Source organism: Podarcis gaigeae, assembly GCF_964106915.1.
Source record: "Podarcis gaigeae genome assembly, chromosome: 8".
Classification (NCBI taxonomy): domain Eukaryota; kingdom Metazoa; phylum Chordata; class Lepidosauria; order Squamata; family Lacertidae; genus Podarcis; species Podarcis gaigeae.
In genome coordinates this window covers 55,495,314-55,513,208 of record NC_139684.1, presented here as the reverse complement: position 1 = coordinate 55,513,208, position 17,895 = coordinate 55,495,314, and the positions used below count along the sequence as shown (strand labels likewise).

The window sequence follows — 17,895 nt, the reverse complement described above, 5'->3', positions numbered from 1 at the left end:
GGAAACACTCAAGATGGCCATAAACTGGAAATAAGCCACCCTGGTGAAAAGAGCAACATTATTCGAACTCTGGGACATGACTGTTTCATTTGCAGAAAATGGAGGGCTAGGGAGAGAGAACAGTCTTAAAGGAACAGGTTGGGGACATCCAAGTTGTGCAGCACAATCCCCTCTCAAATGCTATTCCTGTGGGTTGTATACTCACCATAAAGCTGAGTGGAATCAATCACCTGGCGTAGCTCATTAAGGTGGAAATTGTAAGCATATATTTAAATACTTCTTTAAAACTATGTTAAGTAAACATGCAACTGTGTGAGATGTATTATGAATCAGAAATGGATGGTTCCTTGCAGTTACAAGAACTACACATTAGTGACAGTCTTTGGAAACTTGCACCAAGCCCAACTGGGAGGGGTACCTGGAACCTACCAGCTAGTCCGCAGTTTCCTGAACATCAAACTCCCAGTATCTGTCCCAGGACTCCAGGTAGGTATCTCCACAGCCAAGGTGTTCTGCCATGGCTGTATTCACCCATTCAGATCATTCTGGATCTCTTAACCCATGCATAAATTTGGGGGTTGGGTAGGGGGTTGTCATGTATGCCAAGAACAGAGCATGAGAAAGGTATCTCTTTGCAGTTGCTTATGGGGCAGGGCTGTGGGTAGTCTAATCTTTAAAAAAAGAAAATATTATGGGTTGTATTCAGTGGTGTTCTCCTGTGAACAGCAAGGATATCTGAATCTAGCAGAAGTTTCAGTGAGTGGGAGAGGCAATTTTCACTGCTTCCTTCTGAGCTCCCTTAGCCATCTTCCAGACTGTTCCACAGCATCCCCCAGCCCTCCAGAACAGATTGTGTGTCTGTTGTGACGGGTGTGTGTGTATGTGCAAGGGTAGCCATCATGGTTTCCTCCAGGTATTTTGGATTCCAAATTCCCTCATCCCTCACTATTGACATATCGGGAGGGCACCATGTCAGCTACACCTTGTGTACAGAGGGACCTAAAATCTGCTAAAATTCCCTCCCTGCCATTCCTGGTCGGCTCAGTTAAGTTAAAGATGCTTCCATGAATGTACAAAGGAAAATCTTGCATGTAGAAATCTAGCATGTTAGGAATGAAGCAAGGCTACCCAGTTCTCCATGCACAGGGGATTGTTTTGTGTGGAAGAGCGTTCAGTCATTACCTGCAGCCTGAAGCAGGACACCCCAAACATAGGTTTCTCACCTGTGGGAACTGGACCATAATCACAACATCAAGAAAGGTTTCCTCTCTGTTTTTACCATTTATCTGTTTTCTTTAGGATGGGGAAGTAGAAGGTCACCCTGTTTGGGCAATAATTTACTACTGCATGCGATGTGGCGACTTAATGGCAGCCTTGCAAGTGGTGAATCGAGCTCAGCACCAGTTGGGAGAATTTAAAAGTTGGTTCCAGGAATACATGCACAGCAAAGATAGAAGGTACTGGGATGTCTCAAAAAGAGGCCAAGAAAATGTGTGGGATGGGTCAAGGAGTCTATTTTGAAGTGCATCATAGAATTGCAAGGGAGCTGGAGCTTATCAATCTATCCTCCTAAGGTTTTTGCTTGAACTAGTAAACCCTTATGAATTGACACATGTCTTCTCGGCTGGAAAGGCTGATGTTAACATTGCCCATTTTTAGTTGCACGTGGCAAGTTCGGTTCTTTAAGTTAGTGGAAACAAAGCTGTTGCTTTTGTTGCTCTGCTGGGCTCCTTACACCTACATTGCTTGCTGCATGCACACAGTGTTGGATGTTGTGAGCAACACACGCAGAGCCAGTGTGGGTCAATCAACTGGCGCACTGGTGGGAGGGGCCTGTCTTATTGTGGGCTGTAAGCTGGGCCACAGCTCCATTTAATAACTTGTCTTTCTTTTCTTGTAGATTGTCTCCTGCCACCGAGAACAAAGTTCGCCTCCACTACAGACGAGCCCTGAGAAACAACACCGACCCTTACAAAAGAGCGGTTTACTGTATCATAGGACGCTGCGACATTGCCGATAACCACAGTGAAGTTGCTGATAAAACAGAAGATTATCTTTGGCTAAAGGTAACGGTGGCTTCCCTTCAAAGTTTTAGAGATAGCACTGCTCACTATACTTCCAATTCCCCCCTCATTTGAACACTGCCTTCCTCTGGAGAATACCCTCTTATGTATCCCAGCTCCCACCAGTGAGTTGCAAAGGATTATGAGAACTGTGGCCTGCTGTGTTGCCAGGTCTCCAGGGGAGTCTTCTTCACTCTGTGCATTTGGGCAGCAGGTCAAAACAGCCTTGTTTAGGTGTGCTTTTTCTGACTTCTGATGTGCTCTTCCTGATTTTTGATATTTTTTGTTCGTTTTGAGGGTTTTTCTTTCCTTCTGCTGAAGTTTATTTGTTGATAAATTGTGTTAGATTTTACTTTCCACTTAGATGTGTTGTATTAGGTCAGGCATAGGCAAACTCGGCCCTCCAGATGCTTTGGGACTACAACTCCCAGCATCCCTAGCTAACGGGACCGGTGGTCAGGGATGATGGGAGTTGTAGTCCCAAAACATCTGGAGGGCTGAGTTTTCCTGTGCCTGTATTAGGTGTTCAGAGGGTCTGATTTATGCTGGAAGAATCAGGATACAAGCAGATCTATAAATAAAAGAACTGGATCCAGTCCAGGGCTAAAGTATTTCCAGATATGATCTGTAAGGTATTAACACAATCTTCTTGGGCAAAATAGTGGTGCCATTGTCATTTTCAAAATAGAGTCTTTCAACATCAGACCAAGTGTCTTGTTCTAGCTGGACATGAGACTCAGGGAGGAAGCACTCTGTAGCACAGGACCTTTCAAATTAGGGTCTCATCAGGCAAAGGCAGAGTCATATCAGGAACGTGGACAGAGGATCATTGGGAGTGTTTCCCTGTATAGCAGGGATGGGGAATCTGTGCCTCCCTCCCCACTCCAAGATGATGTTGGACTCCAACTCCCATCAGCCTTAGCCAGCATGGCCAATAATCGGGGTTATGGGAATTGTAGTCCAGCAACATTTGGATGGCCACAGGTTCCCCATCCCTGCTTAACACACTGTTGTCTCAGCATAAGCCTAAAAAAGGCTGGCCTGTCTAGTTGTCTTGTTAGGATGTGGAAAACTGAGGCTGAGAGAGAAGTCACTTGCCCAAAGCTGTAGAATATGTGGCTGTGCCTCTCAGATTCAGGATCACTTGCCCGTTTATAAGAGCACATTTTGTTCGCATAGATGGTTTACCTGATTTTATTTTGATTGGTGGCAACCTTTGTTTGCTTTTCACTTGTTTGACTTTTGAAGAGAAGCTTTTTGTTGCATGCAAGGAAAGCCTTAGCATCACTTTCTCCCTCTTGTGTGTAGTTGAACCAGGTGTGCTTTGATGATGATGGCTCCAATTCTCCCCAAGACAGGCTGACATTGTCTCAGTTCCAGAAGCAATTGCTTGAAGATTATGGTAAGTTAACCCAGAGACTGTGAGTGAGTGATATTTGGAGTTCTGTATATGTATGCACGCCTGGTAGTTTTTGTAAAATAAAGGCAATGTAAAAAGTCGAGACCTTGAGTTAGAACTCCCATCATCCCTGACCACTAGTCATGCTGGCTAGGGAGATGTAGTCCAACATCAGCTGGACTACTCAAGAAACATTGAGTTATACCCATTTAAAAGGTGGACAAGCCAACTTAAATAGTTATGGGTGCCTGAAAAATTGGTAATTCATGGCTTGAATTACTGGCATGTGAATCTGACATTACTAGTATTGTTTTAATAAATGTTTATAATTTTATAAATGGTCAAGCACCTTGAACATTTTCAGGCGGCGGGGCAGGTTAAGCAATAGATAATATTGCTTCCTCTGCTACTTTACTTTTTATTTTAACTTTTCTCTAAATAATCATAGGTTGATTTGGTGCAATGCAAACAATGTTTGATTTTGTGACTAGTTTCCTTCAGCTTCCCCTGATTAAAGCACGCCAGTGTGCTGTGTCAGGCACCATCAGGCTAGCTGTGAAAATACCTAACCCTTCATTCTTTATTTTTTCTTCAGGCGAGTCGCATTTTGCAGTGAACCAGCAGCCATTTCTCTACTTCCAAGTGTTGTTTCTGACGGCCCAGTTTGAAGCTGCCATTGCTTTCCTCTTCCGCACGGAGCGCCTGCGCTGCCACGCCGTTCATGTTGCCTTGGTCCTCTTTGAACTAAAGCTGCTCCTGAAATCTTCTGGGCAGAGCGCACAGCTTTGTGAGTCTGGATTGTGTTTATCCTGTGCTTTCCCCATCTCATTTGTATCGTGCACAGAATATAAAAGAAACCATCAGAGCAGGAGACTGCAATAGGGCAGAAATTTGTAAAAAAAAAAAAAAAAAAAAAGGAAAAGTGTTAGCTTAAAAAAAAATGGATTAATTGCTTGATTGCAAATGAGAAATTATGCCCAGATCAATGAAATGAAGATCTTTTGGACCTAACCTGGTTAGAGAAGGGACATAGCTCAGTTCTCTCAGTGACCAACCAGATAAATGCTTCAGGGAAACGTACAATCAGGATATGTGCGCAACAGCAGTTTCCACACGTAATCCCCTGCAGCCATTATTCAGTGCCTTTGGCACTGGCATTAGAACACAGCAGTCATGACTACTAGCCATTGGTAGCTTTATTCTACATGCATTTATCTAATCCCTTGTTAAAATTGTCCAGGTTGCTGGCCATCACTACATCTTATGGCAGCAAGTTCCAAATGCTCTGGGTGAAGAAATACTTCCTTTTACCTGTTACGAGTCTTCCAATATTCAGCTTTACTGGATCATCTGTCCACTTTCTCTACACCCTTTATGATGTTATACTCCACTATCATGTCCCCTACCTAGCCCCTCCTCACCATTTTTCTATGCCCAGACCCACCAAATACAGCAACCTTTCCTCATAGGAGTATCGTTCCAAGGTAAAGGTAAACGGCGTTTCCGTGCTGTCTGGCCCTTCTCACAGTGTCCCGTTGCACCAGAAGCCATTTAGTCACGCTGGCCACATGACCTGGAAAGCTGTCTGCGAACAAACATTGGCTCCTTCGACCTGAAGCGAGATGAGCACTGCACCCCACAGTCAAGTTTGACTTGACTCAACCATCCAGGGGTCCTTCACTTTTATCCTTTACCTTATTATTCCAACCCTGCAGTGATTTTTGGTTGTCCTCTTCAGAACATTTTCCAACTCTACAATTCTTGCACTTGGTGGTCCAGCCCTTTGATAAAGTTCCTTTATTCAAAGTGCTTGCCTGTGGTTAATCCCTGCAGGCATAATGAACATCTTTCATATGAATGCTGCCTTGGTTGGGGGAAAAGAGAGATTCATCTTCCTGTCCCTTAACTTTTCAGTAAGCCATGAGGCAGGTGACCCTCCGGCCATCAGACGCTTGAATTTTGTCCGCCTGCTGATGCTCTACACCCGCAAGTTTGAGTCCACTGACCCTCGAGAAGCCCTGCAGTACTTCTACTTTCTCAGGTGGGCTCCTGTAGTGGCAGCTTGAAGGCTGGGCTGTTTTTTTAAGAGCTGCTGTGTTAAAAGCAAAGCAGGAAACAGTCAAACTGCAGGGCTTTTCTTCCTTTCTGCTCTTCTTTTGCAGGAATGAGAAGGACAGCCAAGGGGACAACATGTTCTTGCGCTGTGTGAGCGAACTAGTGATTGAGAGCAGAGAGGTATGCCAGGTTCCAGTTGCACCTTTTCCTTCCTTAGTTTAGGGTGGAAATCACCCTTCTTCAAAAGTAGCTTCCAGTGCAGCAGTGGAACCCCACCACCAGGGGTGTTAAATCCTTAAATCACAATATTGCAGTCATCCCTCAGAGTGTTAGCACACCCTCCTAACTTTATTTTGTTTTTCCTTTTCATGGGTAGTTTGATATGATTCTTGGAAAGCTGGAGAATGATGGCAGTAGAAAAGTAAGTTCATATATAATGTTTTACCACCCCCACCCCCACTACTATTTGATTGCTGGCTGTAATTATTGTTTTTGCAGGTTCCCTGTTGGTTTTTCAGTATTGAAATTAATTTCTCAAACTTAAACACGGTTATGGTAAACCAGGGTTCTTCTTAACAAAGGTTCTAAACTACAGTTTCAAATCTGGCCCGGTTAACCTCAACAGTAGTTACAGTGGGTGTCATAATTCCCAAACTTTCCAAGGCCTGCAGTCTGTGCTGGTCTTTAGCCACGCAAATAAGCAGCTTCTTGTGCCTCAAATAAACACGCAGGAGATTATTCAGACAGCTCAGCATTATAGGATGATAGAAAGAAATGATTAGCACATGTTAGGGAACTAAACCCAGAAAAAGGACAGGTGTGTTCCTTCAGCCTTTTCAGATTTCTCATCAAACCCCTCCACCACCTATTAGTGAAGGGCAAAGAAAACTAGTATGAAAGGGCAGATCAAGAGAAAGCCCCTTCCTCCTCATTCTTCTGGTATCCCACCAGGGAAAAATGTGAGGTAGGTGTGTGTGTGTGTGTGTGTGTGTGTGTGTGTATTACAGTTTCCAGCTATGGTTCTCCTAACCTTTGAGACTTACTCAAAGGGCCTGATGGTAGCTGAAATCAAATAGTGCCAACGTATTCTGTCCCTGCAATGCCCATAATTCCACCTTGCCCTGTAGCCCCAGCAGACAGAGACCAAAGAGTGATTTCAGAGTCAGAAAGGGAGGAAAGGCAATGACATTTGCTTTCTGATACTGAGAAACTCGCTGCCACAAGATTGTTAACAGATTTAGATTACAATCTGAATCTAGGCACAAAATTGTGTATTTATATGTACCTTTAAAACCCATAAATAAGAATAAAAGGTGGGGAGCATGGAAGGCAAGGGGTGAGGAAGAAATCTCTATATTTTCCCAGAGATAATTTACAAATAAAATTAGCCATAATCTTGCATACAAAAATGTTGTTGCCAGTTGATAAGACTCATCTAAAAGTTTATAGTATTTCTGTTGTCCAAGTATTTTATCTCCCTTCTTTATTTGTATTCTTTCATCAGCCTGGAGTGATTGATAAGTTTACTAGAGACACCAAACCACTTATTAATAAAGTTGCTTCAGTGGCAGAAAGTAAAGGTCTCTTTGAAGAAGCTACCAAACTTTATGACCTTGCCAAGGTAAGCAGGTTTCCATCACTGCTGGCCAAGAAGCTCGTTTAATTTTTAGAACAGTAGGGATTAGCTAGGAGGCATTGTGGTCTCTGGAAATGTGACCTGAATTTACAACACTAGGGCCAGCTGCAGCCTCTGAATCAAAGTATGCTTATTTTTTTCCTTTAGTTATCTGGCCCTGTATGTTTCTGGCCTTTCAGGATTCCTTCTGTGCACCACTCTGAATAGTTAATCTTTGTAGAAAGGTTCACAGGATTGGACCACCAGATAGTAATATCTGGTTAGTAATGGCAATGTGTAAGTTATCAACTAATTAGCAGTTTAGCCATGGCAGATTGAAGAATAGCAGAGCAACACACAACAGTTATCTGAGCACTACAGGAAAATTACTGGAACAGTGTCAGCTCAAAGGGGTTTTATTTAGATCTGTTTTTCCTCCAACATCAGCACCCCTCCCAATTTCATATGCCAAACTGCCTTTGAAGCTGGATTAGCTGCTCAATGGAAAGAAGGTCAAAAGTGCCACTGGGTTAGTAGAAGTCCCTCGGGTGAGCCAAAGCAGCTCTTTGGACTCCAGCCTCAACTGTGTGCTAAAAATAAAACATACTTTTGCACAATCGAGATGCTGTGCAAACATGAGCTGGAGTTTGTGATCTGTATCAGTTGTGCAGGTTGAACACATCTGGGTAATTTCTCAGATTTTTCCTATGCTGTTTTGGCATAATTATTTTTGGTTTTGCTTGAGATGAGAGGGACAAGGGCACTGAAGCCCCAGCCACTGAAATTCCCACTCAGCTGCTTCTCTGTTTTCTGAGAGTAGTAAGTAATTTTATTTACGGCTATAGGCCCACTGTTTTCTGAGACTTCACCAGACCTAGGATGAGAAAAGGACAAGAAACTACATTTGTTTGTTTATTTTTTAGTGAAAGTGGAGGCTCTCAGGGAGCAGAGCAGTATTACTACTCCTGTGCTGTTCCTCCATTCCCTCCAAAGGATGATGCCATAGATCAAGAGCCAAGAACCCTTTTTTCCTAATGAAAGTTGCATTCCCTCAGGGCTAATCTATTGGGAGTCACATGCTGTCATTGGGGCAGAGGGAGGACTAGAATCCAAAATAGACAGAGGGCCCTCATTTCTCTCTTCCATTTCTATCACACACATGCACATACACACACATTTTCCTCTCCACCACAGGAGGGCTGCAGGTTCCACCCATACCACAACCCAAAAGTCTTTCTTAAGACTTCTTCCATGTTCTCATACATTGCTTTTGCTGCTGAAGATCTCAGTTTTTCTTGGGAGTTTCTACATTTTACCAAAAAAAGTCTCCCCCTGCCCCCTACCCTGAACTCCCTTGGTTGTGTCTCTTTGAAATGCATCTTCTTGTCTCTGAGCTCTGCAGTTCTTCTCTTCCCTGTTTGCACTTTCCTTAGAATCCAGACAAAGTGCTTGAGTTGATGAACAAGTTGCTGAGTCCCGTGGTCCCTCAGATCAGCGCTCCTCAGTCAAATAAGGAGAGGCTGAAGAATATGGCACATTCCATTGCTGAGAGGTGAGAGAACAGCCTCCAGGAGGGGAACTGAGTTTCATGACCATTGTCACTGTAGCTTGAGAAATACCTTTAATGATGAGTTTGTTGAAAAGACACATGGCTTGGATGTGTCCCACACTGCTTTTTGTTGCTGTGCATTTTCAGCATTCAATCCTGCATGCTTCTCAGGTGTGTATGTGTGTGTAAATGTGTTATATGTGTGTGTAAATTTATGCCATTATCAAAACTGGAGAGCAGAAAGTCCACAGGAGAGTGAATCTAGATATATAATCTGAACAGTTTTATACTTAACTTAATTCAGTAATTTTCCAACTCTGTTCTGTAATGAATGAATGAATTAAAGGCTTTCGTCAGTCCATAAAACCTACCCACAGAGGAGGAGGTTCCCACACAAGCTGTGGAAAACCTGTGTTCTTCTTCAGTGTCCTGGCTCCTCCCATTTATTTCACCAACAGACATGCAAATCAAGCTAAGCTTCACCCCTTCTGGTGGGAGGAGCTCCCTGTCAAGTTCTGATCCAGCCTGCTCCCCATAGAGTTGCTGTGCCCCTCTGTCCCCTTGCCCACTCCACTGCCATCAGTTCAGAGCAGGGGGAGTCCAAAATTATCTTCCACACGTGTTGCATGCAGTAGATCACAAATTTCTAACATTTCCATCTTTAAAAAAAGGTCAGAAATCAGGTGATGTGAAAGAGTCAGTACCAATATAGACCTGGCATAAAGTAAGTTCATGTGTTTCTCCCTCCCTTGAATCAGCTGAGTAGGGTGGCAACTCTAGTTTTCTCCACCATGGTTGTGAGTTGATCTGCAGTCCCCAAGCAGGTAACTCACTGAGCAAGGGTGGTGCAGAAGGATGTGTGCATGGCACAGCTCCAGCCTAGGGCCAGTGAATCCAGCAGCAGAGAGACTAGAACTCCTTGGCCCTCCTGTCAGCTTGAAGCCTTGAAGTCATTGGTTGGCCCCTGGGCAGTTCTGTTATTTCAACCTCAGTTCCTCCCTCCAGGCTGCAGTATGGAGAAAACAAGATTAACCATCCTTACAGGGTTGCTGGACAAATTGCTGAGAGAATGTGTGGGAAGCAGTTTGAAGCACTATGTAAATGCGAAATATACTCATTCTAGGGGAAATGTCCTTTCCTGAAAGTTCAGCTGCCTGCAATTAGCAAGTGTTGCACACATATAGTACTGCAGCCTTTTCTCAGATGGAATGTGACTTGTTTTGCTTTGGGTTTTTTCAGATATAAAGCACAGGGAATAAGTACAAAGAAACCCATTGACTCCACATTCTACCTCCTGTTAGACCTCATCACCTTTTTTGATGAATATCATGCCGGTCACATTGACAGGGCCTTCGATGTAAGTTTCAAGTTTTTTGTTTGATAAGATAAAGCCACTGGGATCTGCAGTTTGACAAGCCCAACAAGGAACATAAATAAATAGTCTTGGGCACTCACAAACAAAGCATGGTGGAGATGGCACTGCCTCCTGATTGCTTTTCTTGTGGTCCTGTGCTTTTGTAGCCCAAGAAAGCTGGTGTAGTAGAAATAAAGGGGCATGGGACTCCAGGACTGGGACCTCTGGGAAAATCCAGTGAGCATGAAGCAGGCAAGAGAGCAAGCCCTTACAGCAGGTTGTGGGGAATCTGTTGCTGGACTTCATCTCCCATCAGCCCTGACCATTGGCCATGCCAGCTGGGGCTGGTGGGAGTTGGAGTCCCCATCCATGCCTTACAAGCATAGAGCCAATGCTGGCAAATGTACTTATGGCTGATGGTTGTGAAGCCTGACCTGAAAGTTGTTAAAATGCTACCAGGTCAGAGGTAACCAATGAGCTACCTGGATGGATGGACTCTCTCCAGCGTCTGAGGAGGAGCCCACAGATTCTTCTGAACTCAGGTGTCAGCACTGATCTGAATGCTCCTGGTTCTAGTCCTTTCCGCTCCTAACAATCTCTGGTGCTTTATATACCAAGGTATACTTTCTTGGAATATGGAAGTTCTGTTTTTGGCTGTCATATCTAGCTCCTTTTAAAGACATAGTCTTCCATGAATTTGGTTTAATCCTTTAAAAAAAAAGCCGTCTGGTTATCACAAACAGTAGTCAAGTAGGTAAAGCTGATCTGGGTCTGTTCAACTTCAGATAGCAGGTGGAATTGAAGGTGACACGTATTTTAATGCTTTTTCTATATTGAAAACAAGAATCAAACTCCTAGCCAAGCAAAAGATGGATTCCATCTCTTCCCCTTTCTGCATAGTGTGCTAGTTTGCTCTGTGCTACAGGAAATGGTTTTTCATGATGGAGTGTTTCAGTCTTCCGATTCCCCTGAAGTGGTTCAGACTGTTAGTGCCTTTCAGGTGTTTTGGACTGCAGCTCCTATCAGCTTCAGCCAGCCTGGCCATTGGGGAAGGCTGCTTTATCACTGGATAAAATGATCACTGTTCAATACTTCACCTTGCGCTATGAATGCTCTTTGTTATGCATTTGGGGGGTGAGGAATCCTCAGGAATTTCCTTGAACACATTTTAAAGATTAACAATGCATTGATGTGGCAACAGTGCAAGCACTATAAAGATGCTGCTTTTCTGATGACCACCAGGAACTTAAATGAGAGTGGTCCTTATCACAGTATTTCTGGTGGTAGATTTGCATAGCTTAAAGTCCTGTTATATGCTAAAACTTGCCAATTACATTGGTACCTCGGGTTAAATACTTAATTTGTTCCGGAGGTCCATTCTTAACCTAAAACTGTGCTTAACCTGAAGCAGCACTTTAGCTAATGGGGCCTCCTGCTGCTGCCGTGCCGCTGGAGCACGATTTCTGTTCTCATTCTGAGGCAAAGTTCTTAACCTGAAGCACTATTTCTGGGTTAGCGGAGTCTATAACCTGAAGCGTATGTAACCTGAAGTGTATGTAACCCGAGGTACCACTGTAGTATGCGCTCACAAGGTATGTACTAGGGTACATACAGAAGTTTCGTTCAGAGCTTACATTAAACTGTATGCACTCAGTGCAAAAGGATAGAATGTGTGTGTGTAAGGAAAAGTGACTGAACACAGAAGAAGATATTGCATACATAAACTGCCTGCAAATTGTCATTTCCCTTCACAACAGTCCATTGTTACTCCTGTGCTTTCGTTACAGATCATGGAGCAGCTGAAACTGGTCCCCCTGAGTCAAGAATATGTGGAGGAAAGAGTAGCAGCCTTCAGGAATTTCAGTGATGAAGTAAGCAAGCCACGGCTGTTTGGTCCTTCCCCTTTTCTTCCATGAGTTGCGCACATCCAGGCACCTCTGCCATGGGGACCTGCAGGTGCTGTGCTTGGGGGATCCCTTTCCTATCCTCAGGATGCATCTGCCTGCACTTGCTCCCCCAGTGCCACTGACAAGGACAAGTGTGCAATTCCTGGCACTGAGGATCAGCGAGTGTCAGGTCGGGGCTTCACCCATGCCTGTGTCATTCTCTGATGCTCCTTATGTGATGCCACACCTGACAGGAAGCTGCTGCAGGTCCCAAAACATGATTCCAAATTGAAGCTCAGATGTATTTAGCTGGAAGTAGGAAAAACTCTCCTGGAGGTGCTGTAACTTAGCTTCTTCTGCCACCTTGAGAGAGGTGGCATCATTCCCCTCCAAAACATAATTGCTGTGTTCCAGAGTGGCAGGAGGTCTTGCTGTTGTAGAGTCCCCAAGCAGGGAATGGGTTCCCCCTTTCCCCTTCAGTGCCGTGAAATGCTCTGCATGCTGATCCCCATTTCCCAGCACCAAAGAGAGAAAGGGGAAGAGCTGCCCTACTTGTGTACTTACTTTCACGCCAGAGCATTTGTTTTGGGTCAAAGATGTGAACAAGCTCGGTTTGCACTCTGCGTTTATGTTTTAAATCTGATATCCCAGCATGATACTGGGTTGGGGAAACTGGTCAGTCCCCATATATTGATTCTGTTCCTGTGTCAATTTATTATGGAATTCTTTTTTAAAAAAAGGGAAATATTTGTTTTGTTGTCAGGTTGAGCCCCCTGCAAAACACAGCCTAAAGGGGACTGATAACATCCTGATGCCTTTCTGTCAATAGTAATATTGTTGGGGTGGGTGGCAAATCTCTTCCTCTTGCTTAAAGAGGTGGAATTGAAAGTTACCTCCAATCTTTCAAACACATCTTAAAGAGGGCTTGTCGATAAGGTAATTGGTTCATGCTGCAAAGTGAACTTGGAAATCAAAAGACTGGATGGATGAATGGCAGCCAGGGGAAGTGGAGAGGGGTTGTTTTGTTTTTGGCTTCTAGCCTCAGAACATATTGATTTCCTGAGTCATCCATTTTGTCAGCTTTCAGCCAAAAGCTGCTTATCATTCATCAGTTGCCTCTGGGCTGCTTGGTCACAAAAACCAACACAGCAATTTGGCATTGTGGGACTCTGCTCTTGATCAGTACACTAATCCTGGCTCAAAACTCTTACCCTTCAGTGAAAAGATGAATTTCCTGCTTCTCATTCCTTGATGATTAGTGAGTGAATGAAGTGTGCTTTCTTCTTGACCTTTTTTAAAAAAGAAAAAGAAAGATGAAGACGTCCAATTTTACCCCAACTTTATTTAATTCAAGGTTTAATTCTGGAACCCTATAGTATCAGCACTTGATTTCTATTATCTATTTGTGCAGCAGTTCTTAGTTTACAAGAATGCTTTAAAATTCTTATTCCTTAGTTTATCATTTATCTTAACTATTCTTCAGACTGTGCTCCAGGGAACACCAGGATTTCCCAGAAGCTTGTCTGGGGTTCCCCAATGCGAAGTTCAGGGATGATAGATAAGATTCCCTAAAAGACATCTTGCCCCTCCCTGCCAGTCTCCCCAAGCAAGATGAAGCTGCAGGAGGGTGTTGGATGCCTCCACAAGGGCGTGTTCAGTTCACCCTTCGTGTGTCAACTGGAAAGGATCTACAGAGGGCAGAAGTGAGCTACCCAGTACCCGACATAAACTGCACCTGCACACTACAGCATGTCCCAGATCTTTTGCAATTTGCACAAGGAAAGCTGGAAAACTGTCCATTAATGACATACCGTATTTTTCGTCCCATAGGACGCTCTGTCTCATAGGACACACCTAGTTTTTTGGGGGGGAAATAAAGGAAAAAATGTTTTCCTTTATTTCCCCCCCAAAACCAGGTTGGGGAACAGCGGGATGGCAGCGCTGAGCCTCCCCACTGTCCCCCAAGCTTGTGGGGCTGGCCGATGTCTGCCCGAAGCGCGGGGCGCTCTGCTTCCGGGAACTCCCGCAGGGCTCCCCAGGCTGCGGATATCTGCCCGGTGCGAGGGGCGCTCTGCTCAGGGCGCGCTGCGTGCCGGGCTGCTATCCACAGCGTGGGGAGCCCGGTGGGAACTCCCGCGGGCTCCCCAGGCTTGCTGATGGCTTCCTGAAGCCTGGAGAGCAAGAGGGGTCGGTGCGCACCGACCCCTCTCGCTCTCCAAGCTTCAGCGAAAGCCTGTATTCGCCCATAGGACGCACACAGATTTCCCCTTCATTTTTGGAGGGGAAAAAGTGCATCCTATAAGGCGAAAAATACGGTAAGTATATTCCTGTGTGTCTAGTTTTCTCAAGCCTTGTTGGTTGAATGTGGTGTATCAAGAAAGTGCAATACCCAGTTTGACTACCTGTGGGGCACAAATTGACCCTTAGAGCTCCCTGCCTTGTCTTTCATTCTTTTTTGCATTTTATTTTCCCTTGTTTTCACAGATCAGACACAATCTGTCAGAGGTCCTCCTTGCAACAATGAATATTTTGTTTACCCAGTACAAGAGGTTGAAAGGCACCAGCCCAGCCACCCCTGCCAGACCCCCTCGTGTCATGGAGGACCGAGATTTGGTAATCTTCTCTTCCCTCAATCCCATAAGACGCTGTGTAAGTCAGGGATGGAGAACCTGTGCTCCTCCTGATGTTGTTTGACTCCGGCTCCCATCAGCCCCAGCCAGCTTGACCCAGTAGTCAAGGACGATAGGAGCCATAATCCAGCAACATTTACCTGGAAAGCCACACGATCAGGTAAAAACAAGACTAATCGTGATAGGCAATGTTGCAGGCCCAGAGTGTTAGTTATGGCATTTATAATAACAGTAATAATTATATTTTATTACTGCTTCACGGAGAGAGAACTGAGAAATTACAACTATCTTAGTGAGGCACACGAAAAGATCCCTGCTCCAAATCTAATCCTATCCTTGGACCACAATGGCACATGTGAATGCTAAGAAAGCTTCCTGAGCTTAGATGCCTGTATTGAAATGCAAGCCCACCTTATTGTTTTTGGGGCCAGGATAAGCCTGCTTTCCTTTTACTGGGAAGGCAGACCAAAAAAGTGAATTGGCAAAGGTCATGCCATGAATGCATCTGAAGTTTGCACCTTTGGCAGCACTGGAAGAGTCCTCTCTTTGGAAACTCCCATTTACAGCAGGGTTTGGGCCCATGGAAAGGTCCCCTCTGGGCACGTGGATTATTGTTTCATGGCATACCCTTGTGTTCACACAACTTCACTCTCTTTCTTTAGAAACTCTGTTTCAACTGATTTAGAGATGGGGACCCAAAGGAGGTGTTTTCCTGTCCCTTATGCCCACATTGTACCCAAACCTTACTAGTTTGGAAACACCACCTCATCCACACTTGACTCTTTTTCTGCCTGTTAAGTCTTGAATCAAATCGAAATCCGTAAAAGGTAGTACTAAGAGAATACAAATCCAGCCATTTCAGTGTCATTGCAGGTCATAACAACCATGTTTATTTGCTTTGGGATTTTTACTGGCGCCAAAGGGCATTCTCATGCCCCCTTGAGAAAGGAAAAGGAAAGTAATTGGCACTGATGGCATTTGGGAGGTACCAGCCGAGGTATTTGGGTGGCTCCTGCTTTTGATTAAATAATTTATAACAAATGGAACACCTGCACCTCCAGGCCTCCTTTAACCTCGGTAGAGAGGGCAACAGCAATTCAATTCTAAATTGTTTTCCACAAACAAGGACGGGAAGAAAGGGGCTACACCAGCTGTGCCAATCTGTCCCCGAAGGCCTTTGAGGGCAATGGTATTTTCAGTTTCCAAACAGAGCTGCATCATCATAATCTTCTACTGCTTATTTGTCTAGAAGTTTTTCATAACATATTTATTTCATAAAATTTATATAGCACTTGCTTTGAATTTTTAAAAAGCCTTCAGATTCAAAGATTACAGAGAAATAGTGCTGATGGTCATCAGCATTCTGATGGCACCTTGCACTGAAATGCCTGATGGCAACTCCCAGTGGCATGTAGATATTAAACAGCACTGGGGGCAGAATAGTGCCCTGTGGCACCCTATAGCATAACTGCCAAGGGGCCTAAAATAATTCTGCCGATGCTACTCTCTGGACTTGGTTCCTCAGGTAGGACCAGAGCCACAGTGACACAGGGCCCCAAATTGTCATTCTACAGAAAAACCGCAGAGACACAAGCAGGAGCAAGGTCACCCTCCCCCTGTGTAAAGTTAATCCACCAGGGTGACCAAGGCCAACTCAGTCCCAGGCCTGAACCCACATTATTCCAAACTCAATAATCTGTGTCATCCAGGAATGCTCACAGCTAGCTCACCGCAACCCTCACCACCACCTACTCCCTCAAAAAAGGTGTATTTGTAACTGGCCTTTCCAGTTCAAGGGGTCCAGGGCTGATTTTTTTTTAAGGAGCTGCCTGCACCACCACCTGTTTCAAGGCAATAAGAACTGTCCCCTCATGCAATGAAGCATGAACCACATTCTGGATCCAACCAGCCAGCCCCCCTCTTGTTAGATTTAATAAGCCAAAAGGGACAGGGATCAAGAGGGCACAGGGTCAGACATATTGCCGCCAGTACCAATCAACTGCCTGCATTAGCTGATACTGATCCCACAACCCATCTGGCATTGGGTACTTCATCAGGAAGTGCAACACTTGCACAGTCAAGATTTCTTTGAAGTCAAGTGGCTTTATCCTCAAAGTGCATAGCTAGTCAGTCTCAGCAAGGATCCTTGGGTGATCCAGAGGTCCCTCCCCCACCACAGGAGTCAGTAACTGCAAGACCTTCCAAAATAACTGCCAGCTGGGTGTTAGAAGATAAGGAGTTTTTGTGAGGTGATACTTCAGTTAATTCTGAACTTTTTCTGAAAGCATATGGTCGCTTGAACGACATATTTCAACTCTGATGGAAACAGAGCCCAACACATATTTATTTGATGTTTTTCTAACCTAACTCAAGATATCAGGGATTGAACCTAAACTTTCTACATGCATAGAAGGTCCTCTGCCAACAATTGTGCTCTGTGACCTTTCCTCTTCCTCTAAGCGCAATATTACCCAGCCCCCACAGATTACTCCTGGTTGCACTAAACACATACATCTATTTCTGGGAGGGGAAGTATCAGCCATGCAAGCTGATGGTCATGTTGCTTGGTGGTCTACAGCTTCATTTATTTATTTTTTGACATACTTTGAATTTAGATCTGTCCACCCACCCTTTTCATTCTAAGAAGAGTCTCTCACCCAACATCCATCTCCAGTTAAAATATATGTCAAAGCGTTCTGTTTCTGTGCTTTGTAGAAACTCCGATCTCAAGCTCGGGCGCTGATCACCTTTGCCGGCATGATCCCCTACCGAACCTCAGGAGACACCAACGCTCGGCTGGTGCAGATGGAGGTCCTCATGAACTAGGCGCCTCGGGAAACCTGCCAGATGCTGTTGGTACCCTCAGTGGGCGGCCCAGTTTAAGTTGGGGTTTTTTGCTTTTTGTATTATGTACTTTTGTCAACCACAATAAATTTTTTTGGTTTATATTTGTTTTGACATTTTGGTTTACTTTTGCCATTATTTATGTTCACTTATTCATTTATTTTGCTTTTTACAATATTTATTTGTTTTGAGAGGTGGGGGAAGGGGGAAGCTCATTTTAATGAAGGAGCAGGATCTATGGAGGCAGGCACTGTGTCCTTTATTTTAATTCCTCAGGCAGGGGCCACCGATGTTTTTTAGTCCATGGGCACATTTTGGATTTTTAAGCAAGTGCCAAAGGTATACCCCTCCCTGGACGTTCTCTCCCTGCATCAACCTCCCTTCCCCCCACCCAGCCCCTGGGAGACAGAAAAAGAGAAAGTACACACACACACACACTTTTCCAAGTGATCTGGGTAAAAGTTTGAACTAATCCAAGCCTCTGAAAGGGGAAGTGGGAA

General features: G+C 44.5%; 1 protein-coding gene across 2 annotated transcripts in view; it reads left to right on the top strand.

Annotated features, from left to right (window-relative positions):
• Positions 1-17,497, top strand: part of NUP93 (nucleoporin 93) — a 69,291-nt gene extending 51,794 nt beyond the window's left edge. For both annotated transcript variants that reach the window (XM_083751423.1, XM_083751424.1), the window contains 14 exons: positions 354-486; positions 1,300-1,457; positions 1,901-2,066; positions 3,372-3,465; positions 4,058-4,249; positions 5,377-5,503; positions 5,625-5,697; positions 5,894-5,938; positions 7,022-7,138; positions 8,566-8,684; positions 9,921-10,038; positions 11,823-11,906; positions 14,406-14,534; positions 17,267-17,497. In XM_083751423.1, coding sequence (XP_083607549.1) covers positions 354-486; positions 1,300-1,457; positions 1,901-2,066; positions 3,372-3,465; positions 4,058-4,249; positions 5,377-5,503; positions 5,625-5,697; positions 5,894-5,938; positions 7,022-7,138; positions 8,566-8,684; positions 9,921-10,038; positions 11,823-11,906; positions 14,406-14,534; positions 17,267-17,377 — 1,666 coding nt within the window. In that variant the 3' untranslated portion in view covers positions 17,378-17,497. The remainder of the gene's footprint in view (positions 1-353; positions 487-1,299; positions 1,458-1,900; positions 2,067-3,371; positions 3,466-4,057; positions 4,250-5,376; positions 5,504-5,624; positions 5,698-5,893; positions 5,939-7,021; positions 7,139-8,565; positions 8,685-9,920; positions 10,039-11,822; positions 11,907-14,405; positions 14,535-17,266) is intronic.
• Positions 17,498-17,895: the final 398 nt, after the last annotated feature.